Consider the following 12,685-nt stretch of genomic DNA (forward strand, 5'->3'; position numbering starts at 1 on the left):
TCATTTTATTGTTAGAAATTGAATTCCTGTGTTATCATCCGATGGTTTTACCCGATCGCCACAGTGTCCCTGCACGCCCGACCTGCAAACGGCAGCCCTTCCGTTGTCTTGGTAACAGCCACTGGAGGTGTAAATTGCCGTCTGGCCGCAAGACGAAGAGAATCAACATTTTTAGCAGGTTCAATCAGCTACCAGAAGCTTACGCAACTTGTTCTTTTGTATAACCGAAATTGCGTACGACGCGCGTAATGTTTGGACTGTGAATACGTGAGCGTCTTAATAGGGTCCATGTGACCGTAATGTAGTTTCGTGTCTGCGGTTTTGACAGGTAACGGCACTAACTTGTTCAAACGGAATTGCTATGTGTGTTTCTGTGCTATTTCTGGAGCAGCAAGAGAGTGACGGCCGTTGCAGTGATGTTTCTTGTGTCAAACAGGAGGCCCTCTGTCCAACGCGCTGGAGCCGTAAGCTTTCCACCAGCTATGTGGGCGATCACATGTTCCTGCGTTGGCTTTCAAGTTGTTTATCAGTGATGTTTGTGAACTGTGACCTTTCAGAGTTGTTGGTTTCTGGCTCTTAAAAGCGGTACGCAATGACTTGTCTTTTAGTTTTTTTTTTTCTTTAAAAAGTCCTGCACCAACATCATGCCATTGGTTGGTCACAAATTTTGGAAAATATGTACTTAAATAGATGGCTTAGTTTAGGATGTTTGCATGTTAAAGGGATCGTTTACCCAAAAATAAAAATTCTGTCATGCTTTCCCCCACATGTGGATTTAAACCTGTATGTGAAACTCTGTCTTCAGTGGAACACAAAAGATATTTTGAGAAATGTCTCAGTGGTTTTGTGTTCATACAATGGAAGTCTATGGGGTTCAATGTTGTTTGGTTATCAACGTTCTCAGAAATATCTTTTGTGTTCTGAAGAAGAAAGAAAGTCACACAGGTTTGGAATGACATGAGGGTGAATAAATGATGCAAGAATTTTGAGTTTGGGGTCTGTAAGAATATAAAGAGTACGATGCTAACAACATTATGGGTTTAACTTTATACGTAGTTTGTTTTGGACAACCATGACAGAGAAATGTACGGTTTCAGTGTTGTGATTGGTCATTTTATGTACAACTGAGAAAAGAACCGAAAGCAAACAAAGATGCCAAAAGTTCACCGATTACGTTTAAACTAGGTTACTGCAGAACTGTAAGTACGCCACCAAGAAACGCGTAAAAACTGTTTGTGAATAACGCTCTTAAATGTGATTTTAACCTCGAACGATTGCTTTCAAGTATCTTGCATTTTAAGGTACTATCCCTGTCTGTGCTGCCCCATAAAGCACAAGAGGGGGGAAGCCTGCATCCCGCTGGGTGTAATACTACCGTGCTGATGCAGAACAGCAGTAATCACATCAGTCCTGAAGATGCAGCGTGCACGGACCGAACCCCCCGCCGCATCCCTAAGTGAAGTATACGACCCGTTCTCGCAAGTAGGTGAAGGAGAGAGGGCGAGTGGAAAAGCCGTGAGAGGGAGTGGGAAGTAGAATGAACCAGAAAGGGAGGCAGCGCAGCGCAGCGCAGCGCCGCACGAACGAGCGAGCGAGAGGATGGGTGGGGGGAGAGAGAGACTCAGAGGCAGGAAGTGTGCAACAGCCAGCGAAACAGAAATGAAGGGAGTTTGAGGGAGAGGGTGGAAAATCCGAGGCCCTCCGCCAACCGAGGGTGAGAGAGAAAGAGGGCAAGGGTCCAGCAGAAGCAAAGAAGCGGGATCGAGAAGGGGAGGTTGTCGGAGTGAACGAACATGCGTGAGAAAGTTACAGGACAGAAAGGTAGAACCGCTGAGAAAGACATCTCCCGGACGTTGCCTCTCGAGAGATTGCAGGATGTCCTCTGAGACAAAAGGGATGGGTCAGCGCTGGCCTCAACCAACTCGGTTGCAGAATGGATTACGACATCAGGGAGAAGCGGGTCAACATCTGGACAGATCTCAAGCGGGCATCCACACTTATTTTTGGACCGGCCACGTAATGAGCACCTGTGGACCGAAGCAAGGAAATTCCACCTGCAATGGATACGATCATCCCCCTCTAGCCAATCAGAGGGGTCACGTACGGCTAGACAAGAGCTGTCAGGCAGAGTTAATGAGGGTGCAGTGGAACCGGCCCCTTGGGAACGGACTGCAACATAACAGAGTCTCTGTGAACTACAGCTTGAGAGAATGCAGCTTTGTGGCCTGCCAGCGCCAGACCGAGCCACACCTCTCCTCGGGGAAGTGTGTTTTGGACGCGCCAGCACAGTTCAGAGGTCACGGAAACTGTGGGTCGCCTGTTTGTGCGGCCGAGCAACAATCAGGCTCTGTGAGAGAGGCCCTCCTTAAGGAGCCGAATGCGTCGGACTGGACGAGAACAAGTGACTTTGATAGCGTACTTTACACTTCTAATGGTAGATCGGCGGGACAAGACTTGAACCTGGCGCATAAAGTTATGTTCTCCACCAAAGATTACAGTAGTACCCACCAGCAAATAAGACGTCAGGAAGACGTTGCCCAAGGGGATGTGAACGGACCAGGAAAGACGTCGAGCTCTAAACAGAGCCAAAGGGCAATACAAGACCAGATTCAAAACGTGGTGGTGAACCTCGAAGAGGTACTTCATGGCCTGAAAGAGATACATCTGGAAATGAATGAGGTAAACATCTTGTGCAATACTCGGCGGGAATGGAGCTTAGCAGATGTTTCTCATAATGACTTAAACAAAGGACGCCTTTTAAACCTTCTGTTTAGTTTAGTCTTCATGAACTGATGTTCTTAGTTCAGAACAGTGTATGTTATTGTATTTATCCTCATATCAATCATGAATACTGTTTATAGAGAGCTCTGTCTTTGTTGTAGGAGGATTTAATGAAAGTTTAATGTGGACAGGATTTGCTCCATTTAACAAATGTATTCGACGCTGGCCAGCGGTTTTACACTCACAGCTGAGACAGAGAGCAGCTGGAGAATGTCCACGGCCTCGTAATCTCATAAACTAGCCTGTCGTCACTCTTGCGTGAAATGTGTCCTGATTGTTTTGGCTTTTAGAACCTTGGACGTGTGTAGCACCTTGTGGTTTTAGTGACAAGTACACGTGTGTTGTCTTTCCCTCGAGATCAGGTGGTCCGGCAAATAGACCTGCTGACTGCGGACATTGATATGGGCGAAGACGATCCAGGTGGTGCTTTGTCAAGTAAGATGAAGATGGACATACCTGAATCAGAGTCTCCGAGATGTGGGGACAGTGTAGCGGCATGTTCATCAAACAAGGCCCAACCAGCATACTCCATCAGGGATCAAACGCAATCACTTGGATCAACTCAGGAGATGGTCCATTCCCAAAGACATGAATCGAGAACCGCTACCGGACGCCGGGAACAGAAGCCCCCTCCATACCCGTACCCCAGCACAACGGGAAGAGTGAACACTAAAGCAAAAGGCCAGAAAGCACCACCTTACCCTTTCAGACGAAGACTACTCTCTACTATTGTTTGAGTCATTTCGTGCCATGAACTAGAACAACATGCACCGTTATGGAAGAAAAAGCTGTACATGGTGCGACGAGCAGCTTTTCGGGTAAGTTTGGTCCAAGGCCAAAACATCAGAGATCATATTTGATCTCTACGTAGGTCTATAAAGAGGGCATATCGGAAACATCATGTTCTATTAAATACGGACAATAAAACGGTTTCTGCTGACTAGGGAGCACTTCTCAGAAATATTGAATGTCAATGGTTAAGTTAAGGTACAGGGAGATGATTTCTAGCCTCGCATGACATCTGGAGTGGAAGCAATTACAATTACAATGTCTCTCATCTCCCAGCAAGCCCCATCTGTTAAAGGATTATATATCTTTTTGCTTACCTAACCCATCCGCCTTGAATTTTCAATTTCAGATACATGATGACATTTTATTGAAATCGTAGTGGTGTAAACGCCGATTGCACGTTGGCAGCTGAATGTCTCCCTCGTGTGTGCTGCGACACTCATTTCAAGCTGTAGATGGGTGTCAAGACTTTGGATCAAAAGCAAATGAGATTTGCAAAAGTAAAATGAGAAACGTTCGAATTAGTGTCGAAAAATGCACAATTTTGTGTTTTGCTGAATGGGCAAATCTAATATTAGGAACTTAGGGCCAAGCAATACTGCAATACTTAAAGGGATAGTACACCAAAAAAATTTTTTATCTTTTCTGCACTGTCATGTAGTTCCAAACCTGTATGACTTTCATTCTTCTGCAGAACAAGAAAAAAGCTATTTTGAAGAATGTTGATATGCAAACAACACTGACCCCTATTGACTTCCATCGTATGAACACAAAACCACTGAGACATTTCTCAAAATATCTTCTTTTGTGTAACACAAATTTTGAACCACGTGAGGGTGAATTTTTTCATTTTTAGGTGAACTATCCCTTTAAGATGTGCTGTTCAGGTCTAAAAACAAATATTGCACATCCACCATGTCAAAATAAAAAAAACAAATGTTTTGAACAGATTTATTATAGACCAGTACAACATAAAGCATGATTGGAAAAGAAAGTAACTTTTTCTCTTTTTTCCTCCACCACAGTAAAAATCAAAGGATTCTGACAAAGCCTGAAAACATCGTGGGAATTCTCAATGAGAAGCTCAACGACATCAGAAGATCAGAAGGTAAGCATGAGCATATGAGAGCAAGAAAATCCGACTAGAACACAAAAAAAAGTTCTGAGCTAACTTATCTCTGAAATCATTCAAATAACAACCCTTCATTAACTTACTTTGGACAATACGAAAAGATGTACATTATTTTTCCTGTCTCTAATAGACTTTTTGTCTACTTAAATTGTCCCTTTTATTATCAGTCCAGTAAGCGTCGTCACGTAACGCTGCCAACTTTGTAGACGTTTTGTCAAAAGACAAGCCCCACGCTTTCTGTGACTCGATTTCCCTGTCAGCGCACAGTCAATTGGCAGAGCTTCCGTAGTTGTCCAATGTCCTTACGTGCCGGGCAATCCTTTTGAGGATCGTCCAATCAGAGCTCATCGTGGCGCGTCCGACCGATGACAGTAAGCTTTGCGAGCTCAGAATGGAATTTTCCATCTCGGTGAGTCACTGAAAGAAATAATAAAGATGTATCAGAACATTCAGGGATGCATTGACCAAATAGGAATACTAATCTACCGCACCTCACCTGTGGACTCGGACACAATGTACTCTTCTTCTTTTAACGCAACATCTCTTTGTCCACCCACAGCCGTCTGGGACTGAGCGAGAGAGAGGGGAGATAAGTGACACAAGACAAACTAATGGAGAAACCAAGAGGATGCACTGAATAACAAAAAGATCCTGTCTAAGAAAAACAGAAAGAGACAGGAGTCTATGGAGCGCTTGTTTCAAACACGCTTTTGAACTTATATTCACACAGGGGACAATGCCACAAGGACGGCACCGTCGGCTTGCTCCTGAGAATTTCAATGTCATCTGAAGCTGTTGTCGTGATGTCTTGATGTGCAAACACGGCCGACTGATTTTGATCTGAGAGCCGATGAGCTTTAGGAATCTGAACTGAGGTTTGATCTTAAGGCAGATGTCATCAATGCCCTTCAAAAACATTTTTTATGTGCCGAGTTCATAAATAAAAAGTTACGTTCTGCATTTTCTCAGTCTAATGTGTCAAAGCGTTGAAAGCATGTCTTCATATTGAATCATATACGGATTGCTGGATGTTTTAGTCATTGAAGCTCTGTCAAATAATGAAGAATTGGTGCGTTTGAGTCTCCGGAGGTACACTTACATATGCGGTGGCGTACTCGATCTTGGCTCCTTTTATCTCTGCTTTGAACTGGGTGAAAAACAGGTAAGACTTCCCCTGGGGCCTTTCATGAAAATGAGAAACAAAAATCAATACCACCCTCTTTCATCTCAAATCCCACGACAGTGTTAAAAAACAAAGAGAATCTAGATAAGAATAGCTAAAACACAAAATGAGTTGCATATCGAGTCAAAGATTTTCTCCTAGGCAATTTAAGAATTAAAGTTACCTCCATACTGAACAGGAGAACAGCTGCTCGTCGTCGCTGAGACCAACACTCATTTGCCATTGCTGGAATCACAGCACATTTTTGCGGACAGGTTGTTATCCCCATAACAATAACCGAGGTCCATAAGCTAAAAGTCGTCTTGTTCATTCTTTTATTATACTATCTATTTAATACTTAACATAGGATTAGAATGATACATATTTTAAACATCTAAATAACTGCAAAGTCATCATTATTAAAAAAATACAAGCTTTGTTCATGAAGAGTATTGATAGATCAAGTTTAAATTTATAAAATAAGAAAATGTGTCTCACCTCATTGGTTCCTCCTTGAGATGCATAGGTAAAGATACATTCATACTTTTTCTAAAACGAGAATATTCGTTTATGTATTTACACAGAGATATATAATATACACGCAATGTATTATTTAATTAATAGTTTATAAATACGCGTTTTTTATATCATTATATTATATATTTATGTATGTATGAACGCATAAAAATTGTTACACATAAACAGAAACACATAAACAGCTTCTGAACGATTCAAGCTGCATGACGTCATGATTAAGACAGGTGACAACTATACGGCATTTGGTGTCATTGCGCGATAACAAATGACTTAAATTTCGGTCTCACTTTCCACACAAAACTATGATAAGACTTTGGAAACATCACGTAAGTCGTATGAACAACTTCGAGGTGCTTTTATTTGGTAGTTTATTTTTTAATTTTAAGTTTCATTTAATGGAAAAACTCGAGTAAAGGGCTTTGCACATACAGTCCGAAATTTTCGTATGCGTTTTTTCGTATTTGCCTCTCGTTTGTACGGTGTTTCTGAATTGTTAAAAAAGGCCACACAAAATGCTTGACGGATGCGAAAAACGCAGAAAATCGAACCCGGTCCGAATTTTTTTATGACGGACGAAAATATCGGAGGCAGTGTGTAAATGTGATTGACACAACGTGAGGTCGTATTTATTTTTTAACGTGCGGAAAACCGCTCGGAAGCCTTTTCGCATTTGTGGCCCACAGAAGAAAGACTGTCATTCAGATTTGAAACGACACAGGGTGAGTAAATAATAACGAGTTTTTTTCTCTTTTTTCCCCACTATTTTTAGTCAAAAGGGGGAGCTCCGCGTCCAGTGAGCAAGCGTACCTCAACGGTGCCGCCATATTGGATCGGGCAATATTGCTTTATACACGCAAACTCGTAAACGGGGAAGCTTTGGTTAAAAAGATTATTTGAGAATCAACTATTTGAGAATTGTAAACGTTATTGTGCGTTCGTGGTAAAAAAAAAAAACTACTAATTTTCATGTATTTTGCCCGGTCCAATATGGCGGACTCGTTGACGTATAGCAGCAATGGACCAGAGCGCTCAATGTATGTCCAATGAGAAGCTGACGGGTGTCATTATTTACATGCTTCGCGGTTTTTAAAGTGCACACAGATCACCCATTCATTCTTATCACAGAATATAATATGAATAAAATGTACTGTTATAAACAGTTAGCATTAGCCGATTAGACTTTAAAACGTTATAAATGCTTAGAATGATTCTCTGGTGTTTATGCAAATCACAAGGTACCATTTACGCACAGCTTAAACGTCATTTAACTTAGCGTCATCTATCCGCCCAGTGCTGTAAATAAAACGTTGGTTTAAAATGAAAGAGGTGAACTCACGATTTTGCCGGAGAAAGTGTGCACAACCCCTCCAGGTTTGACATCGAAGTCCAATGTTTTGGTTCTGTCGGCGGAGGCGCGAGACGCACACAGGAACGCGCACACCAGCAGCAGCTTTACGCACGAATATAAGTGATCATCACATGCCATGATGTTTAATAATAAAGCAAAGATGAATGAAAAGCTGCCTGCACTTTTCCTGTATCGTTCCTTCTGGCGATGGCAACTTTCGGACGTTCGGGGGTTTAAGCACCTAGTGGCTTGGAGGAGAATTGCAACACATTCCTACATGTACAAAAGTTATAATTTCCTCAAACCTTTTAAGATCATGTGGATTTATATGTGAAAACATGCCAGGTCACATTTATATGGCGATTTTGAATATATATAATATATTCTTTAATCTTTAAATTTCATCTGAAAGTATTCAGCCTGGAAACACACTTCTCTATGTAAAGACTTGCTGAACTTTAAGTATTTTTATTTATTTATTTATTTTTACCTAAATTGATTCACTGTAATCACACGTCAATCAGATTATTAAAACTGAACCATTTATCTGAGATGTTTTCATATATGCAAACATAGCAAAGATTTTCCTAAGACTAACTCGATGAGTGTGCTCGTTCATGGGTCACTGGGATAATGCAACACACATATTAGTCACATTTGTGAACAGCTCAGATTGTAATGGAAAAAACAACACAAACACATAATAAAAATAACATCACAAAGTCATGCTTCGCTCAATTTAAAGGTTCAATCGAGAAATGAACTAACTTTAAGAATCAAGCTGAAACCAATAATAATTTGACTTCTTGCTTTTTAATTGCTGTCAATAGTAAAAGATTTTCTTGCATGCATATTGGTGCATGCGTATCTACTGTCAGGGACTAACTCTTGCCATGTCAGGGAGTCAAAGGTCTTGTTAGTAGTTGAGCTGATGTTTCTGAAGTGAGATCTGATACGGAAACTTCTCTGGCATGAACCTACGCCTCTGGAATTTCACCTTCCTGTGTCACTTTAAATGTTCAGACGGGAGGAGGCCGACAGGAGGTCTCTGCATTCTCAGCACGTTTGAAGATCTTGAGAAGATTTGACTCCAGAGACTCGTTTGTTATATAAGCCATGACCAGAAATACAGCTGAGGATCATTCATGTATATAACCGGTGGTTAAAATATATGATCTAGTAATAAAATATGACAAAATCATAATAGTGATAATGGACCTTGTTTTCTATAGCACCTTTATAATTGCATCTCATTAAAATACAGAATATATCATTTAAATATATAATAAATTAAGAATATTTGTGTCTAATATCAGAGGGAATATAGTTTTATAGTTTTTAAAGTGCCGGTCTCATACTATCACTAAAATGCATGGGCCAGAAAATTTTAGCAGGGTTAACACACAATGTCATACTTGGTAACATCTGAACTGGTCTTGGTTCAAAAACGGTACTTTTATAGTTGATAGACCAAATGGGAAGAGAGAATTTAAAATATATAATGTAATACATTTCAAATAAATCTAAATAAAACTACAGAATAAATTAATGTGTCAGTGGAAAGGTGATATAACGTGTTTGTATCATTTAGTAAACATAAAGATGAACTCAAATTTAAGAGTAACTCAAATTAAATATCCCTTTTGCAACAGTGAGGTTTGCGAAAGGCAGACTGGATCAATATCTGTAAAAAAATAACATGAAAACGATGAACGTCCATGCAGAAAAAAGGGCTTTATAATTCCGTGCCGCTTAAAACTCACCCTGTGATTCTGCAGTTATGTGCTTGGACGTGTGACCCTGTATATCTGATATCACATCTGACGATATTATTGGAGAAATCGGACTCCTGCACTTGAAAACCCGGATTCACTGTTACCTGTCAATGAGTCACGTGATGTAAATGAATAATTTGCATAATTCTGTTATGGAATAAAATAATGGAATGACCGATGGATATCTCACCTTTAAAATATACCGTCCAGGTGAAACATCTGTGACGTCAATCCACTGACAGTCAATGTTAGCATGATAAGTGTCAAAGCAGTCTGGACCCAATCCCTGCTTCGGAAAAAAACACAATAGTTCTTCACAATAATATTACATTAGTGTAAAGGATTAAAGGATTTGGATTATATACATTTTATTGACCTGCGTGTGAGCCGTGCAAGCATATCGCCGCCTCACGCCCGGATCACAGTTGGTGTCCTCCAGACAGAAACTGGCTTTGTGACCCTCAGCAACCTTTCTGCCCGTGGAGGCGTCCAGGAGGTCATAGTGGCTGAAAGCTTCCATGCTGTGGTAATGTCTTTACAACAAAAACCTTATCAAGAGAGTTAAACACAACACAATACAAAATAGACTGAAATAAAGTCAAAAGCTTACTGATGGCAACTGTGCCATTCCCACTGATGGTGCGGTTTCACGGGGAGAAAATCTGCTGTCCCTTGGTTTTTAACTCTCTGAGGGAATCGGAGAAGCACACGATAGTCCAGATCCCTGATGCTTGGGCTGTACGCTGAACTATATAGAGAAGGCAATTTTTTTTACATTTTTTCATTTAGCAAGAAGTCAGATTTCCCTTAAAAAACGATGCGAGGTCATACCTGGAGAGGCAGTTCTCCTCAGCAGCACATCTCAGTGAATACATCTGTACTCTCTGAATGTATGACGCTGCTTGGATATAGTATGGATCAGGGATGAGATCAGGCAGGCCTGGAAAATAGAACATACATCTAAACATAGTTTAAAGGGAAAGAATGTGTTTTAGTGCAAGGGCAAATATTAATTTCAAATGTATTTCTGTAGCACTTTTAATGATTTTGAAGTGCTGTAAAGAAGCTTTAGACAAAAGAAAAACGGTACAAAATATAGAAAATGGAATAAATATAATGTAACACCTTTAAATAAGGGCTAAACCCCCTTGCCATCTGTTTACACCTGGCTCAACTACAGTTTTTTTCTATTAAAAAATCATATTGAAAGGGATTTTATGTTGTCTTACCGTTGTGGAAATAACTGGTGCCATAACCATATTGACTCTGCCGTTGTCTATTCGCACTTCCATACGGGAGTAGATTATAGTTGAAAGAGTTTCTGCCATGAACATTGTTTGGTTCATCCCCAATCATACTGTCACCTCCATCCACGTGGAAAGGAAGATTTAACCCATCTCTGATGTTAACAGATGCTGACAGTAAGGACGCGCCAGGCACTAAACTGGATCTCGAAAGCTCGGTGTTATTCGCCTTTATTGTAGAAAGTTGTGGCTGAGGAATGGCCTTCTCCTCTGCATTATTAGTGGCTGGAGTTTCAGTGGTCGAAACAGGTGATGGCACCAGCTTTCTAGCATCAAAGCTTGTGCTCAATGAAGAGACCCAGGGTGCCAGTGTAGTCGTGCCGGTTGCTGATGGTGCGCCAGTGCGCAAAGACTGGCCGCGTAAAAACGCAATCCTCTCCGTGCGTAAAGATGCCAAACGTGCATTGGTGTTCCTCAAATGGGATGTGCGAGCTGATACCGCGTAGGGTCTCGCATCCACTCTAAGAACACCACCGTTCGTGGCACTAGCTATGCGCTCCGGCGCGTACTCGGGATGCGCAATGGTATGCGCCCTTGGAACGTCGAAACGTCTCAGTAAAACCCTCCCCGTGTGTCTGGGTATCACGTGCCGGGTCAGAAAGAACCTCGTGTTCCGTCGAGCAGAATCCGGTGTGTGATACTGGGTACCAGAGCTCAGTAAACTAAAAACCTGCCCGTTATTTTCCCACTGGACCTTGTGTTTCCAGGGTCCATGTCGCGGCGCGGTGCTCAAACACGCCAGATGTATGGAGACGAGGAGGATAAATGAATATTTCGTCATTTCTACTAATTTAGAATTTAAATAAATGTATATTTATTTACTGGTATTTTGGATCCAGGTTCAACAGAATGTGAAGTATCTTGAGCTCCTCAAAGCTGTTAAGCACAGTAGGAGTTCAGGGTTGAATACTCTTTTTCTCTCTCTCTTTACTTTTTCCTCCCGGAACTTTCACATGTTTCCAAAAGATTTTTTTTTGGTAGCAGACTATCAACATGAAGTTCACACTTTACTGTAAAAGGAGTAACTGGTCACTAAAGGTTTTAATGAAAAATATATACAATGAACAATAATGTCTCTATACTTATTCTGTATTTTAAACCAGCCCATACATTGATACAGCCTGTTATGCAATAATAGAGGGAAGCTTGGGTAATGTAGGTTGATCTGCATTTACATTGAAGTGTACCAGGTGTATAGGAGGATCTTTACCACTAGGGGGCGTTTGAGTCGTTCTGTTGACTCGTATGGAGGTTTATGACGTAATTATGAACTCCTTGAACTTTGCTTAAAAGGATTTTTCACCCAATAATGTTTTTCTTTTTCATTTTCTTCTTCATTCTTTCACAACGTTGGTAACCAGACATTGGCCTCCATTGACTTCCACTGTATGGACACAAAATCATTTCTCAAAATATCTTCTTTTGTGTTCCGCAGGAGCATATACATGTTTTAAATGAATATATGACAGAATTTTTATTTTTGGTGAACTATCCCTCGTTTATGTTCTTGGTAGAGCATTACGTTAGCATAGAAAAAGTCATGGGTTCAAATCGCTTTAGACAAAAGCGTCTGCCAAACGCATAAATGTAAATGATGAATGTTTGTCTCTGAATGGACTATTACAGGGAACATAGACAAACAGGATATAAGTTTAGGTAGTGGAAACAGCCATTAAGAGTCCTGGAATTGTGCCAGACATGCCAAGATCACAGATTAATCTACTCTTAACAGAAACACACACCCTATGAAATGTTTAAGCTAGTCCTTTCATAACAACACTTCTGTTTCTTACTGTGAATGTCCTTATCCTTCCACTTACATCATTGCACTAATATTTGAAGTACATGTGTGTGCAT

General features: G+C 40.9%; 3 protein-coding genes across 5 annotated transcripts; 1 reads left to right on the forward strand and 2 right to left on the reverse strand.

Moving 5' to 3' along the window:
- Window positions 1-1,407: 1,407 nt before the first annotated feature.
- LOC130548308 (uncharacterized) lies at window positions 1,408-5,795 on the forward strand. 2 transcript variants are annotated; one of them, XM_057325002.1, is made up of 4 exons: window positions 1,408-2,679; window positions 3,144-3,599; window positions 4,596-4,678; window positions 5,262-5,795. In XM_057325002.1, exons 1-2 carry the CDS (start codon window positions 1,876-1,878, stop codon window positions 3,516-3,518), a joined length of 1,179 nt encoding a protein of 392 aa, XP_057180985.1. In that variant the 5' UTR covers window positions 1,408-1,875; the 3' UTR covers window positions 3,519-3,599; window positions 4,596-4,678; window positions 5,262-5,795. The 2 variants fall into 2 exon arrangements, with proteins under 2 accessions (XP_057180985.1, XP_057180984.1); XM_057325001.1 differs by lacking the exon at window positions 5,262-5,795 and having other exon boundaries at window positions 4,596-4,710.
- On the reverse strand, window positions 4,492-7,964 carry mydgf (myeloid-derived growth factor). Its single transcript, XM_057325019.1, has 6 exons — window positions 7,738-7,964; window positions 6,363-6,413; window positions 6,049-6,110; window positions 5,802-5,883; window positions 5,199-5,271; window positions 4,492-5,119 (listed from the first exon to the last, which is right to left on the reverse strand). Exons 1-6 carry the CDS (start codon window positions 7,885-7,887, stop codon window positions 5,040-5,042), a joined length of 498 nt encoding a protein of 165 aa, XP_057181002.1. The 5' UTR covers window positions 7,888-7,964; the 3' UTR covers window positions 4,492-5,039.
- Window positions 7,965-8,560: 596 nt separating this feature from the next.
- loxl5a (lysyl oxidase-like 5a) lies at window positions 8,561-11,334 on the reverse strand. 2 transcript variants are annotated; one of them, XM_057325010.1, is made up of 7 exons: window positions 10,754-11,334; window positions 10,356-10,464; window positions 10,135-10,272; window positions 9,901-10,057; window positions 9,715-9,813; window positions 9,513-9,628; window positions 8,561-9,433 (listed from the first exon to the last, which is right to left on the reverse strand). In XM_057325010.1, the coding sequence occupies exons 1-7, from the start codon at window positions 10,878-10,880 to the stop codon at window positions 9,427-9,429; spliced, it is 753 nt and encodes a 250-aa protein (XP_057180993.1). In that variant the 5' UTR covers window positions 10,881-11,334; the 3' UTR covers window positions 8,561-9,426. The 2 variants fall into 2 exon arrangements, with proteins under 2 accessions (XP_057180993.1, XP_057180991.1); XM_057325008.1 differs by having other exon boundaries at window positions 9,715-9,810; window positions 10,754-10,970.
- Between the last annotated feature and the right edge of the window lie 1,351 nt (window positions 11,335-12,685).

The sequence above is a fragment of the Triplophysa rosa genome, linkage group LG25 (genome assembly GCF_024868665.1).
Source record: "Triplophysa rosa linkage group LG25, Trosa_1v2, whole genome shotgun sequence".
Classification (NCBI taxonomy): Eukaryota; Metazoa; Chordata; class Actinopteri; order Cypriniformes; family Nemacheilidae; genus Triplophysa; species Triplophysa rosa.